At 39.5% G+C, this 27,239-nt stretch overlaps 5 protein-coding genes across 9 annotated transcripts in view; 3 read left to right on the top strand and 2 right to left on the bottom strand.

The window, feature by feature from the left end:
• Positions 1-27,239, top strand: part of LOC6036481 (serine-rich adhesin for platelets) — a 129,915-nt gene that overhangs the window by 51,833 nt on the left and 50,843 nt on the right. For 4 of the 5 annotated variants that reach the window (XR_005277801.1, XR_005277800.1, XR_005277798.1 and 1 more), the window contains exons 1-2: positions 6,971-6,993; positions 17,266-17,611. Coding sequence is in view for 1 of the 5 variants with exons in the window: in XM_038257939.1 (XP_038113867.1) it covers positions 17,459-17,611 (153 nt within the window). In the remaining 4 variants the exon portion in view is untranslated. Of the gene's footprint in view, positions 1-6,970; positions 6,994-17,265; positions 17,612-27,239 lie in introns of those variants that run through there. The other variant, XR_005277799.1, reaches the window with a different exon arrangement.
• LOC6036476 lies at positions 5,771-8,395 on the bottom strand. Its single transcript, XM_001846474.2, has 2 exons — positions 7,128-8,395; positions 5,771-5,965 (listed from the first exon to the last, which is right to left on the bottom strand). Exons 1-2 carry the CDS (start codon positions 8,385-8,387, stop codon positions 5,771-5,773), a joined length of 1,455 nt encoding a protein of 484 aa, XP_001846526.2. The 5' UTR covers positions 8,388-8,395.
• Positions 15,198-16,768, bottom strand: LOC6036478. Its single transcript, XM_001846476.2, has 2 exons — positions 15,515-16,768; positions 15,198-15,450 (listed from the first exon to the last, which is right to left on the bottom strand). The coding sequence occupies exons 1-2, from the start codon at positions 16,766-16,768 to the stop codon at positions 15,256-15,258; spliced, it is 1,449 nt and encodes a 482-aa protein (XP_001846528.2). The 3' UTR covers positions 15,198-15,255.
• On the top strand, positions 22,551-23,140 carry LOC119767927. The gene is made up of 2 exons (XM_038257941.1): positions 22,551-22,606; positions 22,673-23,140. Exons 1-2 carry the CDS (start codon positions 22,559-22,561, stop codon positions 23,123-23,125), a joined length of 501 nt encoding a protein of 166 aa, XP_038113869.1. The 5' UTR covers positions 22,551-22,558; the 3' UTR covers positions 23,126-23,140.
• LOC119767928 lies at positions 23,234-23,808 on the top strand. The gene is made up of 2 exons (XM_038257942.1): positions 23,234-23,279; positions 23,332-23,808. The coding sequence occupies exons 1-2, from the start codon at positions 23,235-23,237 to the stop codon at positions 23,764-23,766; spliced, it is 480 nt and encodes a 159-aa protein (XP_038113870.1). The 5' UTR covers position 23,234; the 3' UTR covers positions 23,767-23,808.

Below are 27,239 nucleotides of genomic sequence, written 5' to 3'. Positions count from 1 at the left end.
TAGAAAAAACCGGAAAAAACTCGATTTTGCTCTGGGCGGGAAGGGGTTAATATTCACAACTTTTTAAGCCTTTAAGCCGGAAGAAAAAAATACTTTTTGCTATGAAAAATTGTAAAATAAGCAACCTTAAATTAGATATAGTAGTACAGCATCAAATTTTACAACTTCTATTTTTTTACAGTTTGTAGCTTTAGTTTTCAAGAACGCTAAAATGTTTCTGTAAAAGTTCTGCATTTTTTAAAGTTAGTTTTATTGCTCATTTCAAACTGTTGTGTCATTGAAACATTTTTGCCTTTTCTCCATTCACTTCATTATCTGGTTTGGTATAAACTCATTCAAAGAGCAGCCTTCGATATAGTCCACGGCACTTGCCAAGTTGTTATAAATTATGAAATTAATATTCGAAGCTAATTTGTTAAGTAGTTCTAGCATGCGTAATCCTTCTGCTGGAAATTGATTGGGGGTTAAGGAACTGAAAGTAAAAGGTTTCAATTAATCTCAATTCGAAAATAACTATATACTTATACTCAACCGTTGCAGCAAAATCAGGGTAGCAAAATTTGTCTCCAACAGTGATGCTGCATGATTTTAAGCTCTGAACTGGCGCAAATGCTATATCGCGAAACGGGCTCAAAAATTCCTTAACCGTGAGTACAATGTTTGGCAAGTAGTCCAGCTGCCGTTGAATACACTGTTCGGCCAGTTTCGCGTACTTGGTCAAATCTTGGGCGATAACGGAATTATGCTTGCGAGCGCAGAGTTCAAACTTGGATAAATTTTGAAATGCCATATCGGCAATCATATCCAATCCTCTTGTGTATGCAAATTGATTTGAGTTTCGATATCCGGAAGATTGAAGACTGATTATATTGGCTAGAAACAATTCTTCGAATACAATTTTGATATCTTGAAGAAGCGAGACAGTTTTGTTCACCTTAATCAGGAATTGTTTTGCGATGCTTGAATTAACGACGCTTTTTTTTACTCCTAAAGTTGAATAGCTTTTAAAAATAGTGCTGTTTAGAGTTGTTATAGATGTATTGATGTCGTTGATTGTTTGTAATATTTTAACTTTTGTTATAGGTAGAAGTTCATTGAAACTTAGTGTTGAATTAAGTGTTGTTTCAATACTGTCGTACTCCTTGAGTAACTGCTTGATGATGTTTAAAAACGATCTAGCAAAATGTTGCATGTCTTTAATTGTGGTTTTCAAAATAAGTAGGTGATCATTTAGCTTGTCAGTAATGTTGCTTGGTGATTGTGGTTTGTTCATAGAAAAATAGGTACTGATTTTCGGATTCGTACTTCTCACCAGTTCAAACTGCAATGTTTCAGAAATGCCTTCAACACTGGTATTCAATGCTTTCAATATTTTATGATTTGTAATTTCTTTGTCCTGGCTGTATCCTCCAAGAAAGGAAGCGATCGCCAGTTCCTCTGATAACTCATGCTTGGTAGCATTTATCTTGCTAAACGTTATGTTTAAAGCATCAAACTGTTCACTTTCGGCCATAAAAAGAGTTTCTGTAACATTGCTTAACAGATCCGCGATTCTCCCAAAACTATACTGAATTGCGTTGCGTTGCATTGTGATGTAGAACATTATCGGATGAAATTCAATGAATTTGATTTCCCCAACTACACCACTCAATACGATTAGGTCGTCACTGATTTGTCTTTTGAGTGAGGCTTCGATAGCCCAAGGTACACTTCCAGTTGCCACTGAAAGCTACAGGATTAAGTTTTACTGAAATTAATAGCAAGCAGAAGTGAATTCTATTACCGTCAACAACAACACCACACTTCTATTTATCCAGAGTAACATCACTGTAGCACTGTTACTTTTCAAACAACTGAATTGTTCTGCTGACTGCGTTGGCAACTTCATAGTTTAATTTGTTTTTAAATGTTTATAAGTATTATAAATCGTATCTGCTATCTTTCTGCAATCAAAATACGATTCCAACAAAAAATACTTTTAGTATTGTATTAAAATTAAATTTTAATTGAGCAATTCTCTAATAAATCGGAAGATATCATCAGATTTAATTTTTGGTATTTTTTGATAACTGATTAATAAGTGAGATTTCATGGAATGGATTAAATTTTCTTTTTTTTCAGAGAATTTGCACTCGTTTATAATGTAATAATGATATCCATCAATTGTGTTTCATATTATAATTTTAATCGGTGGTTGTTATTTCCGGAAGGAAGTCCAAAATTTCACTTCAGTTTGATTGTTATCAGCAATCAAATTATCGACATTCAGTTTTAACTACCTCGATCAGACGGTCTTCGTTCAGTATGCAGCTTCTCCTAGTTTATTTGAGTTTAATTCACGTGAGAATCAAGTTGCTTAAAACAAGTCTAAATACTAAACCATTGTATCTCTATAGTTGGCGGCAAGTGATTTCGGTTTTTCGGTCAAGATCGTTCCTCTGCAGAAAACCGTTCAAACAGCCATTGGAACTGGCGTAAAACCGCTACAAAATACATTGAAAGAACCGACGATTCGCCACCCGCAGTTTCAACTTGCAGCTGCCAACAAGGTTTCACTAGTCAAAGATGTCATCTTGGCAGTACAAGCCACCAGCCAATCCATGCTCGTGGCGGCCAAGGATACGACTGGTGGCCCCTCGGGGACTTTTGGAAAGTTGACGAAGGCTCTGGCGAATGCTGATCAGAAACTGCAAGGAATTCGTCGTTTGGCACAATATTTTGAAGGCAATTTCGCTGGATCACAGTTTGGTGCGATAATTGCCAGGATGATCGCCGAACATGGAAAACTACGTGAATTTGTGACAACGTTGAGTGAGGCAGCTTCTAGCGTAGCAAAAGCTGGAACTGTTACGGCGGAAAGTATTCAAAAGTACATCAGTAGTTCACACGTGAAGACCTTGGGGGAACGTTTGAGTACGTTTATGGAAACTGTGAAATCGATAACCCAAGAAGTGCAGCGACTCGATGCAAGATTAGACGTGTTGGTCAAAGCAGCAAACGATTTGCGAAATTCTACAACTTATGCTGTTGTTACTCAGATAACTCCACTGAAAATTATTATGCGAGCATCTACCGCTAAGATGACGGAAAATGTTAACGGCTACGTGGAATGGATTACCAATTCTTACAACTCAGTTTTGAAAGAAACAAACTTGAAGAATAGTTCTTCAATGATAGGTTTTCGCGACTACGTTAAAAACGTCACGTCAAATTTGACCATTTTGCAGTCAATTGAATCACATGTTATGAATCAAACTAATATCTATACAGAATTGTATCTTAAATCCCTGAACAAATCATACGAGCAGAATTTCGAAACAATCATAAAATCCATGTCCAATTCCTTTCTGGATAAATCGAAGATTGATGCATGTATCACTGTGAATCCAACGTTGACGAAACAGCTATCAGCTGCTCAGTTTATGGGAATGGACTGTACCAACAATCTCGTCAGGGCAGCACCAGTAACCCGCCAGGTCGTCGATCGTTTCATGAACATGTTCTACACCTTCGTAATGCAACCGATCGCTGATTTGGCCACGTGTAATACCACCCTCGAAAACGAATTTTGCGTTGAGAGTTTCGAAAATAACGTAAGAGATTGACAATTTTCGTAAATTATTTAATCTTACTAACCCATCAACAAACAGCACTTTCAGCCCTACCTGAGACCCTCCAGGATGGGTATGACCCAGATGCTTCAGGCGATGTACACGACTGCCTTCAACAACGCCGACTACGCCATTTTCCGTATGGAACAGTGCTACGAATATGCCGGAAAGGTTTACTCCAGAGTGCTCACCGAATTAACCAATTTTATTAGCAATTGTGTGTCGAAAAAGAGTACATGAGCAATTCTCTACCAAAACCGGAAATGGATTTTATTTGAATTTTTTGATTTGGCTCAAACTTTGTGGGGGCCTTCCCTATGACCAAAGAAGCCATTTTGCATCATTAGTTTGTCCATAGAAAATTTCCATACAAATTTGGCAGCTGTTCATACAAAAATGGTACGTATATATTCGAAAATCTGTAACTTTTGAAGGAATTTTTTGATCAATTTGGTGTCTTCGGCAAAGTTGTAGGTATTGTTAAGGACTATTTAGAAAAAAATAGGTACACGGAAAAAAAATTTCCCTATTTTTTATTAACTTTTTTTTCACAAAAACTCAAATTCCCAAAATACGTATTTTTTGATTTTCGAGATTTTTGATATGTTTTAGGGACAAAATCCGCAACTTTTGAGCTATAGAAACATGGTCAAAATCTGCCGCCGAGTTATGATTTTGAAAAACTGGTGATTTTGAAAAATCGAAATTTCATACACAAAATTTTTTGACCTCATTTTTAATGCAAAATTGAATTTGCAATCGAAAAGTACTTTACAGATTTTTTGATAAAGGGCTCCGTTTTCAAGATATAGCCACCGAAAGTTTGATTTTAGCGAAATATTTGCAGTTTTTCAATTTTTAAAAATAGTGACCATGAGTGACCATTTCTAAAAATATTTTTTTTGAAAAGTTCAGAAAATTTGCTATAAAATTGTCTAAGAGACATTGAAGATTGGACCTGTGGTTGTTGAGATATAGCGGCTTAAAGAAAAAGAAACACGAAAATTGAAGTTTTCTTAGTCTCACCCAAACAGCCCACCATTTTCTAATGACGATATCTCAGCTATTAATGGTCCGATTTTCAATGTTAATACATGAAACATTCGTGAAATTTTCCGATCTTTTCGAAAAAAATATTTTGAAAAAAATTTAATCAATACTAGCATTTTTAATGGGCATAATATTCAAAGTTTGGCCCTTTTAAAATGTTAGTCTTGATTAAATTTTTTTCAAAATATTTTTTTCGAAAGGATCGGAAAATTTCACGAATGTTTCATGTATTAACATTGAAAATCAGACCATTAATTGCTGAGATATCGTCATTAGAAAATGGTGGGCTGTTTGGGTGAGACTTAGAAAACTTCGTTTTCTTTTCTTTAAGCCGCTGTATCTCAGCAACCAGAGGTCCAATCTTCAATGTCTCTTAGACAATTTTATAGCAAATTTTCTGAACTTTTCAAAAAAAATATTTTTAGAAATGGTCACTCATGGTCACTATTTTTAAAAATTGAAAAACTGCAAATTTTTCGCTAAAATCAAACCTTTGGTGGCTATATCTTGAAAACGGAGCCCTTTATCAAAAAATCTGTAAAGTACTTTTCGATTGCAAATTCAATTTTGCATTAAAAAATAAGGTCAAAAAAAAATTATGTATGAAATTTCGATTTTTTCCAAAAATCACCAGTTTTTCAAAAAATCATAACTCGGCGGCAGATTTTTTGACCATGTTTCTCTATAGCTCAAAAGTTGCGGATTTTTGTCCCCTAAAACATTTAAAAAAATCTCGAAAATCAAAAAATACGTATTTTGGGAATTTGAGTTTTTGTGAAAAAAAGTTAATAAAAAAATAGGGAAATTTTTTTCCGTGTACCTATTTTTTTCTAAATAGTCCTTAACAATACCTACAACTTTGCCGAAGACACCAAATTGATCAAAAAATTCCTTCAAAAGTTACAGATTTTCGAATATTTACGTACCATTTTTGTATGAACAGCTGCCAAATTTGTATGGAAATTTATATGGACAAACTAATGATGCAAAATGGCTTCTTTGGTCATAGGAAAGGCCCCCACAAAGTTTGCGCCAAATCAAAAAATACAAAAAATAAAAATGGTCGAAATCGGCCGGTTTTGTAGAGAATTGCTCACATAATAAATCGTCTAAGCTCCACTGTTGAGGCAGTTTTCAAACTTGGTCCAAATCATGCGCGCGTTGTCGCCGATGTCGGTGCGGATCGCCGCCGTGCAGGACTCCACCCGGGTCTGGATCGTGGCCGTTTCGCGTGCCAGCAGCTCGCTGTTAATGGCCAGTTTGTCGCGCACCTGGCGGGACAGATCGTGGAAGCGGGCAAAGTGCTGGAATTGTTTGGAAAGAATTGTTGAGTTATTTTGAGGTAGCTTGGTGTTTTAAAAATAACAAAAAATCTTTGATGGCAAAATATTGTTGCAAAAAAAAGTTTTCAAAATTTAGTAGAATAAAATTCAGTTCTTCCACAAAACCGAAGAAAATCCTACTTTTCCGTAAAATTATAACCTGCAACCTTATGGGTGGAACAAATTTGCTTTGCGTTTTTCACGGCCTGCTGTTTTTACATATGGGACGTTAGGGTGTAATATGGTTGTATGGAAAAAAATAAAGTTGTCCAAATTTTGCGAGCACAACCATTTTTCAGTTCCTTTTGGGGTCCTAAACAACTCCCCAAAGTTTGGGAACGATTGGTTTAGTCCTCACTTTGCGCAAAGCGATTCAATTTTCCATATAAATTTGTATAGGAAAAACCATTTTTTTGGATTTTGATATTTATAAAATCCACGTTTCACGCTGTACTCAAACCGGATTCATATTCGGATGCTCTGGAATGTGCTCTACAACTTTCCCGAAGTGAGTATGGTGCTAACTTGCTCCTATAAAAAGATACAGCATGTTCAAAACTCGTCTAAAACGTGTTTTTTGCTCGAAAATCACGTTTTAGACGAGTTTTGAGGACGCTGTATCTTCTTTCAGGGACAAGCTAGCACCATACTCTCTTCGGGAAAGTTGTAGAGCACATTCCAGAGCATCCGAATATGAATCCGGTTTTAGTACAGCGTGAAACGTGGATTTTATAAATATCAAAACTCAAAAAAATGGGTTTTCCCATACAAATTTGTATGGAAAATTGAATCGCTTTGCGCAAAGTGAGGACTAAACCAATCGTTCCCAAACTTTGGGAAGTTGTTTAGGACCCCAAAAGAAACTGAAAAATTGCTGTGCTGGAAAATCGATTTTGATATTACACCCTAATGGGACGTACTAGATTAGAACGCAATATATACAATATTTTCATAAGCTCAAATATACAATTTTTTCTCCATTTTCAGGTAATTTTCCTCTACATCTTCTTGTAAGTTACTTTTTCCAATATTTTACAATTTGTGTCACTCCTTAGATCCTTAAATCTTGTACTAGTAATAAACTAAGTACACAACATATCTCATCGCAATCAATAAAGCATCATCAAATGCACAAACCACTCACTATCGCGATACACTCGGTCAGCCCCTGGGAGCACTGCCGCGCTTGAACCTGCGCCGAACTGGATCCAGCCAGCAACCTCGTCTGGTCCAGCATTATCCGGTTCAGCTGCGTAACTGGCCCGAAGCTGTTCAGCTCCGACTGCAGACAGAGCGCGGCACGGCTAACCTGCAGGGGCGTTTGCGTCAACTGTGCCGTGTACCGGGCCGCACAACGATCCCCGAACGGACTATCGCTGGCCTGGGCGCGGCCGGTGATGTTTTTCGTAACCTCCAGCAGGACTTGGGCCGTTTGGTTGATCGAGGTGTTCAGGAAGGTCGTGACGTTCTCGCGCACGTTCTGGTACGCTTGGGAGACGTTTCCGCTGAAGTCGGTGACGGCCGCGGAAAAATTGGCAAGGAAAGCGTTCAGGTTGGTGACGTCACCGCCGTTGTAGTTCTGTGGGCGGCCCGTTATGGTCGTGTACAGGGCGAGGATGGCCTGCTGGAGCCCGTTGGCGTTAATGAGGGCCGTCCCGTTAGCTTCGGCTAGCGATCGGTTGAAGGCTGCGGTGGGAGCTTGCAGAGCTCGAACTGCGTTAGTGATGCTGGTGTTGGTAACTGATACGGCGTTATGGGAAGCGGTTTTGTCCTTGGTGATTTCGATTACGATCGGAGCAAGGTTGTTGACGCTTCGGGTGATGTTCTGCAGGGCATGGATTACTGTGTCGATGATCGAGCTGGAGAAAAACTCGGCTACGTTTTCTGAAGTAACAGGAACTTCAGAGTTTTCCGCTAGAGATACAGCTGTGCTGAGTACGGTGAACCCATCCTGTAACTGGGACAAGTAGGAAGCAATGACCGAAATATTTCCTTGGATTCCTTCAAACTGTGAGGCCCGAACGTCCCACTCCATACTTTCCGAAGCGGTCAAAGCTTTGTCAATGGCCTCCTTCGTACTGCTCACCAACGTGGCCAGATTCGCGAACAAGGTTTGACTCTTGGAAGTCTTGTCGGACGCGGCGGATAGCGTCGTTCCAAGTAACCGGTTCAGCGGACTCGTCACGTTGTTAACTACCGCGGTCAAGGTGACAAACACTCCGGAAGTGTCCTGCTCAGCGATGGTTCTGGTGGTGGCATTTGCCTTGATCAATTCCACAACGCCTCGGTTTATGGCTTTGGTCACTCCGGGAACCAGCTCCGGTATGGTGAGTTTCAGTCCAAGATCTGCGCGGGCTCCTCCGCAGATTCCCAAAATCAACGACGCGAACAGAAATCGATTCATTTCGATGCCAAGGCAAAACGACAACTAAGCGTGCGATTTGAGCTGGGGGCGATCTTGGTCAAATTCAACCCTCCCGCAACTCGTAAATCATTTACGCAAACAAATCGCCGACGATGGGAGAATGTGGTGTAGAAAGAAAGTCGTAGAACGAGACTTTCTTCCTGCGTCGACGAGCGAAAGGTAAACACCCTCGAGTTCAACCAGAATAGACGATAGAAAGTGGTCAGTGGACCCCCACCGAAAAACCTGTTTTTATTTTGGGATGCTTCGCAGTGCAAACGCCCAGATTTATGATGCCGTTGAATGCAGGTCAGCCTAACGGGAGTTTGAGTGGGGCAGAATTAGAAAGGTCATCGGATGATTAAAGCTGATACTCATGTTCAGTGCGTGTTTAATTTATTGCAAAACAAAAATGAACTTTCTTATTAAACCAAAACCCGAGCGTCCTAATCCTACTGTCCCGTTACCAGACATCCGTTGAAGTTGGTCAGGATCTGCTGGGCGTTGTCGTTGATGTCGGCAACGGTGGCGACGACGCACGTGCGGATCCGGTTCGTGATGGCCCGCGCTTCCGTTGCGATCACATTGTTGGTGAGGGTCAGCTGGGCGTCGGTTTGCAGGGCCAGGTCAGCGTACGCCGAGAAGTACTGTTGAAGAAAGGAATGAGAGAAGAAGTTTAAGAAGTAGGTTCCAACAATAACTGTTGATGGTAAATCTAACCGAATTGCTACAAGTTGTCCCAATACGTTGACAAGTTCGCATCAAATTGGCGTTAGAATTGGCAGAGATTTTGGACTGATCGAGCAGACCTCGAACAAGTTGCACCAAAGGCAGGGCGCTACCCGGTTCTCCCTGGATGCAGTTGACGAGTCTGTTCACCGGAGGGGTCAGAACCATCGCATTGGTGGACGCCTGGACGCAACGGACTGCCATTGCATTGTCGCTTTTAAATGCATCCTGAGTCATAGTCTTGGTAGCGGCGGACAGGGTCTCTCCAATGATGGCTCTTTGGTCGTTCAAAATTTGGGCAACTTCCTCTTTGAACAAGGTTAAACTTTCAGTTGATCGATCAGCGAACCCAGTTACGGATAGATCAACACCATCTAAAAAGCTGTTCAATGTAGCAACGTTCTCCTCGGGGATAGGCTGGCGCTGCACAAGAACCGGTCCGTACGCTTGCCGAATATTTGCAACATAGGCTTTCGCCAGATTTTGGATATTCGTAATTACGTCGTCGTATGATCGATTGAACGCGGCCAAGAAGAAGAGGTCAATATTACGGGACGTCGCTGCGTGAGAATTGCTAACAGTCGTTTGGACCGCAAGGCCCGTGTTGATATTTCTAACTAATGTATTCGACACATCAGCAAGACTTTTAATGCTCGTTGTAATACTTTTAATCGTCGCAGTTAAGCCGTTGACCGCTTCTTTCGTGATGATCATCGTTACGTTGTCGGACGTAACTGGATCGACAGAATTTCGCACTTGATCGACAGCTGCACCTAGTACTTGAAGTTGAGATCTCGCAATGTCTAAATTTTCTCCGATAGTCTGCACATTTTCCATTAACTTAACATTCATTGAAGGTTGAATCAACGGAGCAAGATCGGCAGCGATAAACGTGGCCTCATCTAGGGATAGTTTGCTACGTTCTGCCAAATCGTTCAAATCGGTAAATCCACTTCGGCCGGCAGATTCACCACTCGATGCCGTAGCCAACATCTGTCCCAGGAACATATTCAGCGGAGTCACAATCTTCCCGATAACTCCCACCAGTCCGACAATAACCCCGGTAGTGTCCTGAGCTGCTTCTCCTCGAATCGTGCCATTTGCCTTAACTAACGGAATCGTCCCGTCACCGATGCTGGCTACCACTTCTCGCTTCAGATTTGGAATCGTAACGTCCAGCCCAAGATCACAGAGCACTAGAGTCACCAAAACCCCTACAACCACCAAAAACAGCCTCCATGTTCTGGGAGACATCTCGAAACAAATTTCAAAGACTAAATGACAATTTAGGAGAAAGTCGTTGCTTTTATATATCTTACGCACACATTCTCTCGAACAAGTCGTTAACAAAATTTACATTTTGACTGAGGGGGATCAGATTTCCTGGAGATAGAAACAAAAAAAAACTTACCGTCAAACTACAAGCCCCGTTCAGGGTGGTGCAAGTGTTCAATCGAGTGTTGGTAATCGCCGAAGCATCCGATTGGAACTGGACCAGAAGACAGTCCAGCAATTTCTGGAGTTTGGTGAAAGAATCGGCTTCCGGCAGTAAGCAGGTGTTCAAACGGGCCACATGCAGTGACGGTTGCTGCAGCAGGAAGTTGTACTTTTGGTAACAATTGTTCACGAAGCTGCTCGCCGAGGTAGCGGCCTTTTGGGCCAGACCCAAACTGACGCTGTAGACCTCTCTGGTGGCAACGTCCACCAGCTCTGCATACACCTGCTGGATGTTGTTCTGTAGATCTTGATATCCGTTGGACAGGTTCTGCGATAATTGTTGCGTAGACTGCACAACGGCGTCCAGGTATTGCGTCAAGTTCACGATATTTCCGCCGTTGTAGTTCACCGATGCTCCCGTGATAGGCACGTGCACAGCAGCAACGTTGCTGGACAGCGTGCTCGCAACCTGGCGCAACTTGTCACCTGCGGTCACCACTGTGCTCGTAAAGTTGGTCAACTGTTTGACGAGCGTAGTAAGGGCAGCATTAGCCGTTGAGTTGGTGCTGGACACGAAGGTTACCGCAGCGGTTTTCTGTTTCACGACCTCGGCGAACAGACTTCCCAGATTTGCGACGCTTGTGGAGAGGCTTTTGAGCGTCGTGGTCAAATCTGCGACCAGCGCCGGCGTTACGATGTTGGCAACGTTCAAACTGGTGATGGGCAAGATGGTGGTCGCTACCACCACGTTGACAGCCGTTCCCAACGCAATGTAGTTCACGGTCAACACGTTCAGATCATCGTGCAGCTTAGTGAGGTTGTGCACGATAGCATCGTACACCCGGTCACTAACGGTCGATTGAAACTGTTGCACAACGCCGTACGCTTGTTCCAGTTCCAACTTGGCAGCGATCACCGTTCCGTACAGGTTCCCGAACACGACCGTCGGCAGAACACTCGCTTCGGAAGCTGCCTTTTGCGTAGCCTGGAACACTGAACCAATGCTGCTGTTTATCGCGTTTGAAACGGTCACCACTGCCTCCAACGCTCCACTGACATCGGCACCAACATCGACCCGGATCGTAGCGTTAGCATTGGTCACCGGCGCTATGCCCTGTCCAATTGCAGCCTGCACGTTGGCAACCAAATTGGGAATGGCAAAACCTAGGCCCAAATCAGCACGGGAACCACTGGCAAAAAGTCCCAACGATAGCAGCAACGCACTCCACATCTCTGAACAAATTTGAATCCGACACTGAATCCGGATCGAGAGGATGCGTGCATCTTTTATAGCATCGTTCTGGATGGCCCTTCCCTAGAATGCAAAGGGCGCGTCTTCTTTCTTTCGGAGATAGTGGTGGGGTCGAACTGGCTCTTGATGGAACATAATATCTAATCTGTCGGTTTTAAAACGGTTCCTGGGTTTTGGTGCACAGTGGAATCTATGCGGTTTTACGATAAAAATACAATAGACTTGTTTAACAATTGGGTCCTAAAATGAACACAGTAAAAAATCCGATGGTAAAATCGCATGCAAAAGCATGCACATCACCTTCGTCAAAATAAACACTTAATATTACACACTGCATGTACAATTTTTGCAAACACAAAACAAAGTTGCAACCGACAGGATTCAAACCCAGCACCAACAGTAAGGACTGGCGCTTTAGCCCACTCGGCCATCAGACCGATGAAATGCTGTAAGGATAAACGCATATATGAGCTTGACATTTCGGTCAAGTAGGTTTCCCATACTGATGGGCTACATATTTCAGGGTGTAAAATCACATAAAATTGCATAAAATAATGCAATATTTATTTTACACCCAGGCCTTTTACACGCAGCTGGATTACTACTTTTTTAGCTGTGAAGCTTAGATTGCTGATATTATTATTTACAGCGATAAAGCTTATTTTTCTGAGTACAATGACCTTTTGTACGACCACAAAGAGTTTAAAATGAATTTTTAAATCAATTTTGAAAAATTAACCTCGCGGTCCTTCTTGACAGAAAAGCTCCTACTTGACAGCTCGTTCCAAGGGGACCATAGTTGATCCATCGAAAAAATGTTGTCTTGGCAATTTTTTTTTTTACATTAAAATGAAAGAAAAGTGATTAGAAATGGTTTTAATCGTGTTTTTTACCGTTGTACATAAAAATTGACATATGGCTTTAGTACCCAATTCATGAATTTTTCTCACAGTTCTGCTATCATACCCTTTTTTTCAAAATATCTTCAAAAATAAAAAGGCATCAAAAACAAAGCACGTGAATCCGTATTGTGTAATATTTTTTCTTTGGTGGTTATGTTACACATGCCCAGTATGACAAAGAAAAAAAATCGAATCTTATTTTTTTGAAGCTCAAGTGTAATGTACATAATCGGGATGTCAAGTTTATATCCAATTATGTTGAAATGACAGTATCCATATCCAATGTCAAAAACAGGTTGATACCTATATTGTACTTTCTTCATCAAATCCAATGCTTGCTGTAAAGCGATGCAATCTCAAAGTGATGACATGGGATAGCAGCTAACATACTTGGGTAGCCAATTTATCAAAAATAAATCGTCTGTAGATAACTATAATCATGCAATATCTTGGTGAAACTGGGTAGAAACGTGGCAGAAAAACCAACTTAAAGTTGGTCAACTGTACATAAAAGCAATTTTGGCCTTTCTTTTTTTTCAAATTTGCCACCTGAATCATTTCAATTTAAAAAAAAATGTTTTAAAACGACTATATTTAAAAAAAACCATTTTCCCGCTGTGCCTGTCCATCAGAATGCATAATCTATTTTGAGAAGGGGTAAAGGGACAGCAGAAATACGATAAACCCTAAAACCTGATTCTAACTGTTGTTTACAGTTTGATTCTTCCAGCCACTGACCATCAAAGCATAATCGAAAATAAAGTCGAAAACACGTGACTCACCTTTGCACTGCACGCCATGCTGTTACTGCTGCAGGTTGCCCGTATTCCGGTGGCATCGCTCTGGATGCGGCCCAGCACCGGCTTCAGCAAGTGGTCCAAGCTGACGAACTTTGAACTCTGAATGAATAGGCAGCCCGATAGCCGGTTGACCTGGAGCGCCGGCTGTAGCAGCTGGTAGATGTACTTCTGGGAGCAGTTTTCCGCCAGGTCACTGACCGTAGTGGCTGACTGCTTGGTGACGTCCAGGACTACCTGGTACACGGTATCGGCCGTAGTTTGGGCCTGATTGGCGAGGAAGTTTGTGATGTTACCGTCCAGGTTCTGCATGGTACGGGTTAGGTTGCGAGCCATGCTGATATTTAGGTGTCGGATCTCGTTGAGGAACATGAGCAGACTTTCTGTGAAGGTTTCGTTTTGATAGCTCGGATCTGCCGTTACCGGGTTGTACGCCAGGTGGATGTCGTTTGCCCATGCGATGACTAAACCTACGAAAAGGGCAGCAACTTCTTGGAGTGAGCGAGTGAAGGCGTCCAGTTGGGTTGACACCACACGGAGGGCGGTGTTGGCAGCGTTGTTGAAATTGGAGACGTACCGCACGTTGGTGGTCTTTACTCGAATGACGGTTGAAAACAGGCTTCCCAAGTTGGAGATGCTGGCAGATTTTAGCGCCAACGAAGAAGATAGCCTGTTGACCATGGCCGGTGTAATGTAGTTGCCGATGTTTGCGCCGTCGACCTGCTCTTTTGAGAACAGAACTCGATCAACGGCTGATCCGACCTGGATAAAGGTCGACGTCAGCACGGACAGTTGTTGTTGTAACACGGTCACGTTGCCGACGATTGCTTGATAAGTTCGTGGGCTCACTGTATTCTTGAACAGTTCAGCAGCAGCGATGGCATCGAGTAGTTTGATCCGAGCATTGTTGTTTGTACCAAAAAGGTCGGAAAACACCAAGAGTGGGCTGTTTCCGCTATTCTTAGCGGCGTCGAGCGTATTGGTGAACACAGCCGGAATGCCAGCATTTATGGCATTCGTAACGGACACTACAGCAGCTAACGCTCCACTCCGGTCATTGCTCACTTGTACGGCGATCGTACTATTTGCTCTCAACAGTGGAGTGATCCCTGCTCCTATTGAACTCTGAATACTCCCAATCAAATTTGGCACCGTCAAATTCAGTCCAAAATCAGCGCGACAACTGTTTACAGTTAGAACAATTAGTACTCCACATAGTAACCGAGCCATGGCGAAAACGAGTCCAAAACCGTTACAGAACCGAACTAAAACGAGGGTTACAAGTACCGACACGTTTTATACTGCTAAGCCATTTTTAAGAGGTGTGTTGATACGCGGATATAAACAGTGTACGCAACATCGTGTTGTTGTCGAAAAGCACAAAAAGTCGTGTACTACCGGTCCGAATTATCACCAAAAATTCTGCGACCCAAAAAGGGCTGCATCGCTCACGTGCTGTCGATAAGAGGAGTTTCTCGGCTGCAAGTCGAGGGGTTCTGCAGATTTTGCACTGAGCTGCATTCTTCTAAACTCGGCGAGATATCGAGCCCCAAGGTTGGTTGCTTCTGGAGCGAAACCAACCGCTGATTCTGGAAACTACGTGCAATGTTTTGGAAACAAAAAAAAAAAAGAGTCAGCTATACATTCGTTGGCGTGTTGCCAACGTGGTAACATGAAAAAAAAGAAACACTTGTTCCCTTCATTCATGATTAGTTTATTTGAAGCGTGGATCCTGTCGAGTTCCTTTTTTGTTACGCTCCCGTTACCAGACAACCGTTGAACTTGTCCTGAATAGACTGCGCCGAATCAATCAGGTCGGTGGTGGCACCGATGATACAGTCACGGATTCGCCCAGTAACGATGTGCTCGTCGTTGCTGACACCACCCGCGACAACGGAAATCTTGTTTTGGATCCTGGTCGAGTGATCCGGGAATGCGGCAAAGAGCTAAAAAAGTATGAATAGCCGGTTAGTAGGTTACGTGAGTCGTCCATCTTTAGAGATTACTTACCGCGCTTGCACATTGACCATTGCCGCGTTGGCAAGTTCGCGTGATTTGGGTAAAGGGAGCGTTAGCGGCGTTTTTGATCAGGTCCAGTTGGAAGTTGACGAACGTTAGTGTAGGCCGGAAGCTGTTCAGCTCGGACGAGATGCAGTTTTCCAGATTTCGGATGCGAAGCTGCTGAATTTGCTGCACGTACCGCTGGGTGCACTGCGTTGCGAACTGGCTGGTGTTGGTGATGCCCAGGTTGGTTATGTTGGCCGTTATGTTGAGCAGAGTGTCGGACAGGACCGTAATTTGGTCGCGCAGTACGGTATAGATCTGTTCCGTACTGTAGTTGGAGCTGAGTTCGATGAACTGGGTGAGGCTGACGTTTGCAGCTGCCAGATCTGCGAGGAATTGAGTCATGTTGGTAACATTTCCGCCGTTGTACTGATCTACCTTTGCGAGAATGGGCGCATAAGTTTGGTTGATGTTTTTGAAAGTGTTGATTTGGGCAACGCCAATTCGTTGGAAGACATCCGCGATGGTGCGGTTGAAGTTCATTTCGGCGTTTGCAATGTTCCGAAGACTGTCGTTGATACTTGTATTCACCCTAGCTTCGTGATTTAAAGCTTGCGTTCTTTCTGTTCCGATGGTGGTAATGAATGTTGCTATAGTATCTATAGAGCTGTGTGCCGCTTTAAGTGGAGTTGTGACATTAGCTAAGATGCTAGCGTTGATGTAGGTTCCGATGTTCACCAAGGTCAGCGGAGTCGGTGAACTGGCTGCATCTTTGGCAGCCTCCGTGAGGTTTTGCCAACCACTGGAGAGATTTGTCAGACTCTTTGATAGCGATGTTAGGTTATCCCCAAGTCCTTGGATTAAGGTTGCCTTGGTGAGTCCTTCCAGGTTGCTCACTACGGCTGAAGCCTTGTCGATTGCCGATGATGTACTTGAAAACAGCATAGAAACTTTATCAAACAACATCGAAACGTCCCCACTCCTCGCAGTAGTTACAGATAATACCCCACCAAGGAGTTGATTCATCGGAGAAGTCACATTATTTGCGATGTAGATTAAGTTCTGTACAGTTCCACTGGTGTCCACTTCCGCGGAAGCCTTCAACGTTCCGTTCGCTTTCACAACCGATGTAATGCCGGATCCAATTGCTTGCGTGATAGACTGCGTCGATATTGGAAGATTTATATCTAGTCCAAAACTACACTGTACTCCGCTAATGGCACTCAAAGCTAGCGCCACAGCTGGCAAAATCCACTTCATATTTCCGTCCGTCTGTCTAGCGAAAATCCCTAAAGTACCGAATATCACTGAAACTTGAGACGACTAACAGGAATCGCCAGCTGGCAGTTCCCTTTATACTCTTTTGGCTCCAGAAATAGGTCACCACGATCCCCAAAACTAATCCCAAAAATCATCAATCATCTTGAGTCTCTGGCCTAAAATTTCTCCCAGATCCACTATGCTGTATCATGGACGTATCATAAATGATCACGTTTACTGCTCTAAATCAACACTCTAGTTATTTTGAAAAAAAAACGAGAGGTTTGTAAGGCATTTTATTTTTTTGGAATTGTAATTAATAATAATAAATGCAACGTACATCATATAAACTACTAATTCATAAACTACAAACTCAATGCCAATACTTTTCTAAATTCAGAAAAGATTTGCCTTTACTAATCCGTCCAGCTCATTTCCAAGATAAGATCAACTTTCCAAACCTAATCATCGCGTTTCCATCTCTTTCTCTTGTTTAGATCGGCAAGAGCTCACCAGACCAGATAGACATTTGAGCGATACCTAACGGAGCAGTGGACGTCCCGAAAAACCAGTTGAGGACGCCAGGCAGCAGCAGGGGCAAATCAGGTTTCCCTCAAAAACAGGAGAGTGTCAATCGTAGACACTCACCTGGACCCAAACCGAGCTCTCGTCGAAGACAGTGTCAGCGCAATGGAAGTGGCCGCGACGACGACGACGTCGCGTGGTCCGTTCCAGCGGGAGGTCCGCGAGTGGCAGCACGTCGATCCCAACACCGGTGCCCTGCTGACGGGCCGGCTCGAGGCGGATCGCTGGGTCAACGGACCGCTGAACAGCTACGGCAAGGTGGGTGATTTTTGGGAAGTGGTGTCTGGTGCTTATTTGTAGGGGAGAGTGGGGAGACTTGATCCCCTTTTTTTGTATCGCACATAACTTTGTCAATTTATCACAAAACTATAAACTTTATGCATGAATTGAAAGCTTAAACATTCATCTATGTTTGGCTTATAAGGGTATTTCATCAGATTAGCTCTTCGAATCATGCCAAGCGTTTTAAAAAATATTTTAAAGCGGCATTTTAAAAATGTTAGGGGTAACTTGATCCCCCTTTCAACATTTTGAAGAAATCTTAAGCAAAATGTTTCTTATTCATCCAAACTTTTAATTTTCTATAAGTTACAGCAATTTAACATAAAACCTGTACGTTTGTGTTCAAAATATAACAAGTTTAGTATGTAAAATATTTGAAAACTTAAAATATTATTTTTTAGACCAAAAATAAACATGTTTACAAAAGCTGGAAATTTTTGTTTACAAAACTTTTGAAAAAAGGTTCAAACTGCAGTTAGTTATATACAACTATACTAAAGGATGTATGAAAACTATGTATGAAAACCCAGCCCAATTAATTAATCTTGAGGCTGATTCCAGTGACTGTAAAAATGCAGGGATCAAGTCTCCCTAAACGCACTTTTTTAAACAATTGATTGTAAAAATAGTATGACGATAAATTTAACATCAAATGCGTAAGGGTTTTGGAGTTGATAAGTTTATCAAACAATTCATGTATAAAAAATATTTTTTTGAATAATTTTTGAGTGCTTTCTATACATACTAAAACAAAGAAAAAAGATCTCTTGGAAGTTTTTGGCAGCTCGTTTTAGAAAAATGTGTGTAACTCAATCTTAACATTTTTTCAATTTTTTTCTTTGTTTTCTACAATGAGTTTTAGTTAATTTTGCACAACTCTCTAGAACAAAGCTAATTGTTTTACCCACATGCTGATGAGATTCAGGCTTGGGATCAAGTGTCCCCGGGGATCAAGTCTCCCCACACTCCCCTATTTAGTTTGCCGACAGTTGATGTGAAAATCATCTCGTTCAAATAAATTTTTGGAGTTGAATTTTTTTAGTGAACTTTTCCATTTTAGTGGATAAAAGATTAAAAGGTCAATTTGTTATTTTTCAAGCAGTTATTTTAATATTGTTTTGTTTATTAAAAAAGTGACAAACACACAATCTAACTTTTTCGTGTTTTAGAGTTAGCCACTTGTTTGTGGCAAACTCGCAAATAAAGCAGAATGTATGCAGGATGGTATTTTACAAACAAATGCAGACAAACAAACAAAACAGGTAAACTGTCAAACTTTCAGAAAGTGCGAGTTTGTTAGCCACAGTCTAATACCTCCTTTAGATTTTTTCGTTCAATATATTTCTGAAGTATTTTAAAATTATCTATGTTTTATTTCCAAATTTATTTTTATAATATTTCTTGTGTGAGACCTCTATATTTTATCAGATATATACAATTTATCTTTGGAAAAATATTTAAAACAAGCAATAATATTTAATGCTACATGCATTTTTTAATTTTTGGCTTAATAGGTGAATCGATCTTAAATATAATTTGTCGTGAGAGATTTGTTGAGAAAAGACTTACCTGTAAAATCCTTTTCAATGTTTGTGAACCCGTTTTGGTTGTCAAAAAATATTCTAATATCAACATAACAAGAAATTTTATAAAAATTACATGAAATAAAACTAATCCTCAAAAAAGTATTCCAAAAAAGTTTTAAATTTTCTAACAGTTAAGCTCCTGTCACAAATTAATGGATCAAGGAAAATAGTTTTTTTTCCTTATCTTTTATGAAATTTTTTTTCTTATCATTTTCCGATCAGCAGACCCAAAAAAATTAAAAAATAACACATTTTAAATCCTATGTTTGATTAAAAATGAATAAATCAGCGTGATCCAATGTATGGTTTAAGCCCATTGGCAAGACGTCGGGATTTTTTCAAGGAGTTGAGAAAATTTCACAAAAGTTTAACTGCTTAACATTGAAAATGTGATCATTGGTTTCCAAGATATCATCGATTAAAAATTGAGGGTCATTTAAATAGAGCATAAAAAGTTATTACACTCAAACCCCAATCGTTTGACACAAACTGTTGTCAAACGAACGGTGCCACTTTTTAATTTGACACCTCTTTTACACGGAGTTCACACACACTATCAAACGTGTGCTTGACCAACCTTTGCCTAACCAACGGGGTACAAACTTAAAAAGTGTCAAACGAAAAAGTGACCACCGGCTGAGTGTATTGGTAATTTCTATTCTTTGCAAGGTTATATCTCAGCAACCAAAGGTTGGATAAATAATGCCCAAAAAAGCAAATTGTAGAGAATTTTCTCAACTCTTCGATTTTTTTTAAAGATGGACAAGAAAGGACATTTTTGTTTAAATGAAAGCAGACAATTTGTTGAGTAATTGAACCTATAAATGGCTATACATAAAATTTTACAAAAGTATTTTTCAGTTTAAAATTAAATTTTACATCCTAAAATATTTTATTATTTTTTGTGTGCATTTTCGATATTTTCCAAAACACAGTTTAAAAAAAAATCTTAACTTGGTAAAGTACAAAACGACTGTCATACGTTGTTGCTCAAAAGATGTCACCTTTTGTCTTAAAACATCGATTTGGGTAAAGTTTTAAGAAATCGAGTTTTTGTGATGAAAAGTTGTTTTAAAAAATGAGAAAATTTTATTTGAATGCAACTATTTTTAATGAATCATAACTTACAACTTTGCCGAAGACATCAAATCGATCACACAATCTCTTCTTAAGATTCAGTTTTTCAAATGTTTTCATAGATTTTTTTATAGGCAGTCCCCAAATTTTATGAAGACTTGTCTGAAGCAACTAATGAAGCAAAATAGACACTAGGAAAGTTTTCTACAAATAAAAAAATTAACGGTCGATTTGTGAAATTCTAAACAATTGCTAATATTTCCAAAGTGTGTCAAAAGTGTGTTTTTGTTGGGTAATTTATTCTGTAGAATTTTATATGAATCCAGATTTGGTTCAAATGGTTATCGTTTTGAGTAACGCTTTTTCGAAATATTGATAATTTAAATTTTTAAGGTAATGTTTAAAATTTTCAAAAATGAAAATTTTTCAGCTATTTTTGAAAATCGCTAAAATGAAAATTTGTCACATTGAAAAATAATCTATCCGGAAAGGTAAGAAAATACCCCAAAAGAAAAATATATTTGAGAAAAAATTGCATAGCATTACTCAAAAATTTTATTCTGAAAAAAATCGGATGCATCTGTCTCTGAAACACGATAAATTTGTATTCCTTCTGTTTTGTAATATTATTAAACATCAAAATCGTTGAAGAAGTCTCAGTAAAGATGAAAAAATAAAAAAAACTTAAAATCCTTTATGTAAAATCGCATTCTAGATGAGATTAAACTCCTAGAATATCTAGGAACTGAGCCAAAAAGTTGGAAACTGCTTATGTTAAAAAATTAAAAGAATTAAATTTCATTCAGTATCCTAATTCCTTCTTACCTAAGTTAGTAATTCGCAATCTTTTTTTTCCCTAACTTATTCCACCATTGTCGGCACAGACAAAAGTCGACTGACAGACGCCACATCGCGCAGCTTCCGTAATCCCCCTCTGCTACACGACGCTCAGCAAGTAGCTCAAGTGAGTTGAAGGGCACTCGTCGCCGCCGTTGTCGGCTTAGCACGCCGCCGATCTCAAAGGCTTCAGCCCTAATAAATACGTACAATTTAGTGATTACCTGTGTACGCCACTGCACTTTTGTCTCCGCTCAAGACAAGAGTGTATGATGTGCAGTAGATAAGCCAGCTCCCCTCTTGTACGGCCGGAACAATGAGAGATTTATCCCGCGGTCCTGGGATGCTGGAGTGGTTCGTTGGAAATGTTTCTTCAAGTACACGATGCACATCGGGGAACCACCCTACCCCCTCGACCATTGTTCAATGCAAATTGAATTCGCTATAGCGGTGAGCAGTTTTTCGCAGATCTTGGATCGGTTTAAGGTTGCAATTAATTTACATTTGCTGACAAGCAACGGTCATGCGGTCGGCTAGGTCTCGGCTTCAAGCAAAAAAAAAGGGTGGCTTAGTCAGATAATGGTTTATTGTATGCCAAATGGAGTTGGCTCGATAAAGTGTATGTTGGTTGATACATATATTTATTTCGATTTCTGGTTTCAACTCTGCGCGAGACACCGACAGATCAACAGTTCAGTTCATTTGCAGTTATTTTCAACTACACAGAAAAAAATAATGTAAATTTGGAAGCTTTAATTTTGGAAGGTTGAATATTACCTCTTTTATGATGTAATTTTACCTCAATTTAGACTGAAAAAGTGACATTACACCAGAAAAGTGGTAAAATCACACATTTCCAGAAGTAAAATTACACCTTTTTTCTGACATAAAAGATGTACTCCTTCCCAGATGTAATATTACCATGATTTTTTTTTCTGTGTACAGTCGCATCGACGACGTCGCATGGTTTGACTAGATCAAATAGTTTGCTTGTTCATGCTAAAATGAAAATTGAAAATTTGAACAAAACGCATTTAATGTTTTAGCTAGCATTACCTTTACCCTGATTAGAGTCGAATTTTTCCACAGATAAAAATTCCTATCCAAGCAACAATATAAGATTTGTTGAAAAATGAACATTGAAAAAAAAAACATTTTTTATTAACATTTCAGTTCCTTCCTATTTAAATGATAAAAATATTTTAAAACCTTTCGTTTGCCTGCAAAATACTGTAGAGAATCAGCTGGTCAAACAAAGTCATTCCCATACCAGTTCTGAAAGCTGACAGAAATTTAAATGATTCATATCGATTTATTTGAGATTTCAGTGTATAAGTGCAAAAACATCTTCAACACTCTTTGCAATTCAATAAATTGCGTGCAAACAGCCAATTCAATATTTCAAGTTCAGTATCAATTCAAAATGAACAAGATCGCGATCGTTTCGCTAGCTCTCCTTGCACTAACCAAGGTATGAAAATCCCACAATTATTCGATTGTATTTTGAACCATCTACCAAAAACTCGCTCACTTCCAGCTCACCTTCGGCACCATCGTACCGCTGAAGGACGGTTCCGGTACTCAGATTGGTCAGCTCGAGGACGAGATTGGTGACGCACTGTTGGCCCTGGTTCGACTGCAGGGACAGTTCCAGGGTGGCTTGCGGGACGGTCAGTTTAAGTCCTCCTGGTTGGTGGCACGCACCGTGAATGAAACCATTGAAATGTTGAACACTGTGGCCAATTTAACGCAGACACTGCTCCAGCACTCCCAGTTCCAGCAGTATCGGACGATTACGTCGGCGATCCGGATTGTTCATAACACGAGCACGAGGTTGGTTCTAGAACTGGAACGAGCTCTGCCAGTGATTTCCGCTGGGGGGAAATTTGACGTTCGAGCTCGATCCAAACTAACAAGTGTTAAGGAAACCATTGACGTCAGCTATAAACTGATTAAACAATACTTTGAAGTAATGATTACAAAGTCTTGAGCAATAAATTTGGCAAACACCTGATCAAACTGTCGTATTCTTGTTAGTGTAGTATTTTTGAACGTAAATTAAGCCAGCTTCTCATCAGTTTTTTCGGAGTGTCTCCAAAATGAAGTTGCTGGTATTATTACTCACAATATTTGCTGTCTTGGAGGTAGTGTAAATCTTCAAATTGAACAAAACAATAATTTTAACTCAAATTATAGTTTGGATCTACTCAACAACCTCAAATTTCAATTGACAGAGTCCTAACAACTCTGTCAGGTGCACTGAAAGTATGTGAAAATCTTCAAAAGGTCATTCAAGCTTTGCAACTGACCAAAGTCACTAAAGAAGTCAGCATGATTAACGAAAGCACATCGGTCATTCTGGACTCGCTGAATTTCGCTGTTTCTACAACCAATAATCTGACTCAAACAAATCCAGAGCGCTTTGGGAGCTCCCTGAAAGATCTGCAAGCCGCCTGTTCAGCGATGGCAATTTCCGTGACTCAGCTGCAGATCGCTCTGTGGGATGTCGCGATCAAGGGGTTAACGACGGATCTCAACGTCCGATTGGAGCTGCTGACGACGATGCTGGCAAAAAATATCATCGAAGTGGGAGCTAATATTGGAAAGGTGCGAGGATTTCTGGTTCAGTAACTAAATAAACAAACTGATTTGTTCTGTTTTAAAAATAAAAACATTCAAAATACATAGAAATATCAGTTTCTCAACGATTATCCTATATTCTTCTTTCTTTTTTTGCTTCGGACACTTCTAATAAATATAAGTGAGAAACATACAAATTGAGCAGTTTTCTGAACTTTCCCAAAAAAAATTGTTTTTAATTTTTGTTTTTTTTTATTTGGTCTCAAGTGTAAACAACAACATTGAAAAGCACGTGGTTGCTGGGCATTTTCTCATTCTCATCAAAAGTTTCATGCCGTCGAGAAAATTGACGTGTAAATCAAAAATAGTTTGGAAATTCGAAAGCAATTATTTTGAGTATCGCTTCAGATAATTGTTAATTGATGTCAGAGCAAAAATCAAATTTATTTAAATAATCATCATCAAAATTAAGTTGGTGAGAATCAGAATGTGGCTTCTGCAAAATCTGTTGTGCACTACAGTCTACATTCAGGCTTATTCTTGCAAGTGGCCCCGAGCATGGGTAAATAACAAGGGAAATGCAAAATAATACCATTCAATGGTATCAATACCAAATGTTGGTTTTCGCGAGCCCTTGAAAAAATGTCTAAAGTGTAAGTTAATACCAATCTCTGGTATTATACCAAATTTTTGTATTGTTTTGTTATTGAGAAAATGTTAGAAAAATATCGAATTTTGACATACTGTTACTTACTTATATACTTAAAAACGCAAATCTACTCCAAATTAAAGCCAACTATTTTATTTTGGTCTAAAAAAGTCATTTTATGATCTTTATAAATTAAGGAATACCATACATTGGTATTGTAAAGGTATTTTAAATAAAAATATTATAAAATAAAGGTGATTCATAAAAAAAAAACTATTTTAAATGATGTTTAACATTCTTAAAAGTATGCTGATACATTTGAAATTGATAAGAAAAACATTAATATATTTAGACGATTAACTTTACGACAACAATAGGTTTAACGTGAAAAAAATTAAATTTTAGAATGGATTTTATTTAACATTGTGTGCCTTTTGCGTCATAATCGATAAACTCAAAAAAATAATGTCAATCTTTGTTAATTTGATGAAATAACTCTTTCAATACCAAAATGTTGGTATGCATGTGGTATTCGAACTTCGTTCTAAAATCCTTTTAATATTGAATTTGTGTTGAATCCTATTCAGTTGGAATCATGCATCCTCAAAAATCTCACGAAAAATGCCACGCTGCCTGGGCTATAGCCTTTCTCGTTCTGGTTTAGTTTGTTTCTCTTTCGTTGAATTTCCTGATATTTTTGCCTGCAGCTAAAACATGTTGATGCAGCAGCAGCCTTTTTTCAACAAGCGTTGATAGCTCAGTTGGTAAACGGGTAGCTAAAATGGTGTCTGCACCTTACCTGTCATGAGTTCGATTCCAGTAATCCTCTACTTTTCTTTACCTGATATTTTTTGGCTCTCCAAGCAAGACTTCGTTTTCCTGCCTGTTCGAAGAATTTAAATATAGCATTAAAATTCTACCCATATCTCATTGCAATCCCATTAGCCAAATTGAATTCTCGTTGTAATTCTATAGAGAATTCTCATTGTTTTTTGTCCAACGAGATTTTTATTTACCCGGAAAGTTGTAATTTGTCTGGTATTCATTTGCCCTTGGAATGGCACGTTTTGGTATTGCTTTGGTCTTCCCCATACAGTTTTTTGGTATGATTTCATGGTATTATACCATCTATTACTGGGCAACCAAGGGCACATTTTGGTATTTGTTATTATACCAAGTAATACCAAAATATGGTATTCCCGTGTTATTTACCCCTGCTCGGGCAATAGACTCTGAGATGGCGTTAGTATATCACCCGCCATGTTTTCAGTCACGATTTTCAAATTATTTTGTTCTAGCTCGTCCGTTGTCTGTGATTTAATATCACTGACAATGTTTTGACAGATTCTTTTCTTTAAGTTGTTTATAATGGTTCTTTATATTTTAGGAAAAAAACATTTGGTATCTTTATTTAAGTTCTAAACATAAGAGTTATTCCTATTTTTTTTATTTAGGTAAAACTTTGTACCGTAATCTGGGGCGAATCGGGACTACAGTCTGAATAGTTGGTCTGAGTCTGTTCTAACCGAAACCAACCAGAAAAATCACAATGTTGTGCTCCAACATGGTTAAAACTGCTGTCCCAATTCGCCCCACGTGTCCCGATTGACCCCAGCTTATGGTACATGCATTTCCTTTTCCAAAAGAAGTCATTACAAAGCCGAATTTGCCAAATTTGCCGACTGGTCTTTCATTATGTCTAAGCAAGTATACAGTGAATCTACGTCGCTAGATTTGAATGAAAAATGATCCGATAAATTATTAAAGATGATTCTTAGAATTTTGTTTGGATAGTGATGTTTACATAATTTAGAATAATTTTTATATTCAAAAACGTTACTTAATTCACCTTTAGGTGGTTGGTGCCTTCCTCACATTCATAAAGTGAATACACTACACAGTCTCAAACTTATTTTTATCAATTTATCTGAGATCGGACATTAAAAAAGAGTATATGAAAACACTAAAGTAACTTTTTATAGTATGTCAGATCCTCAATCTTTTGAGCTCGTTGGAAAGGTCTTTTGATTACCTATCTAACGATGGGTCACATGATAGATTCGGACAACTTTTTCATCAAAATATTTGAGATCCGGTCTCAAAAAAATGTATAAATGACCCTTAAGTGCTCATAAATTTTGATGGGGTTGTCAGATCTTCAATCTTTTGAACCCGCTGGATACCTTTCAACAATATATCAAATACCTTTCTAACAATATATAGCATGACATGATTTCTGATAAAACCACCCTTTTTACAATCTTCCAAAGTTTAGCTGAAATCGTTTTTTTTGCATAACTTTTGAAGTACTTGCCTAAACTTCATAATATTAGCTAGGGTCTTGTGGGACCCCAAGACGGATGAAATGAGACCAAAACGGTCCAAATCGGATCAGCCAGTCCGGAGATAATCGTGTACATATTTTTCGGTGCACGGACTTACAGACATACACACGCACAGACATTTGCTCAGAATTTGATTCTGAGTCGAAAAGTATACGTGAAGGTGGGTCTACGAGGTTCGAGGTAAAGAAGTTCATTTTTCGAGTGATTTTATAGCATTTCCTCATTGAGGTGAGGAAGGCAAAACAAATTTTCTATCAAACATGGTTTGCCAGTCAAAATTTTTGAAAAAATGTTCATATTTTTGCCATTTGATTTTTTTTTAAAGATTTCCCATGAAAAAAACAAATGTTTTTGAAAAGCCGAACTATCCTTTTTAGACTTTGTTAATCAATTGGTTACTGAGACATAGCCAAATAAAGCTTGAAAATTAAAAAAATGGCATCGATATGTCAATAGAATTAAAAAAAAAACCATCGAAATTTTCATAAAAATTAAAATGCGGCTCACGTGCATCCATGTAGGCCCGGTGT

Source organism: Culex quinquefasciatus, chromosome 2, assembly GCF_015732765.1.
Source record: "Culex quinquefasciatus strain JHB chromosome 2, VPISU_Cqui_1.0_pri_paternal, whole genome shotgun sequence".
In the NCBI taxonomy this organism is placed as follows: domain Eukaryota; kingdom Metazoa; phylum Arthropoda; class Insecta; order Diptera; family Culicidae; genus Culex; species Culex quinquefasciatus.
Note: the sequence above shows the minus strand (reverse complement) of the source record. Positions and strands in the feature narration are given on the sequence as shown.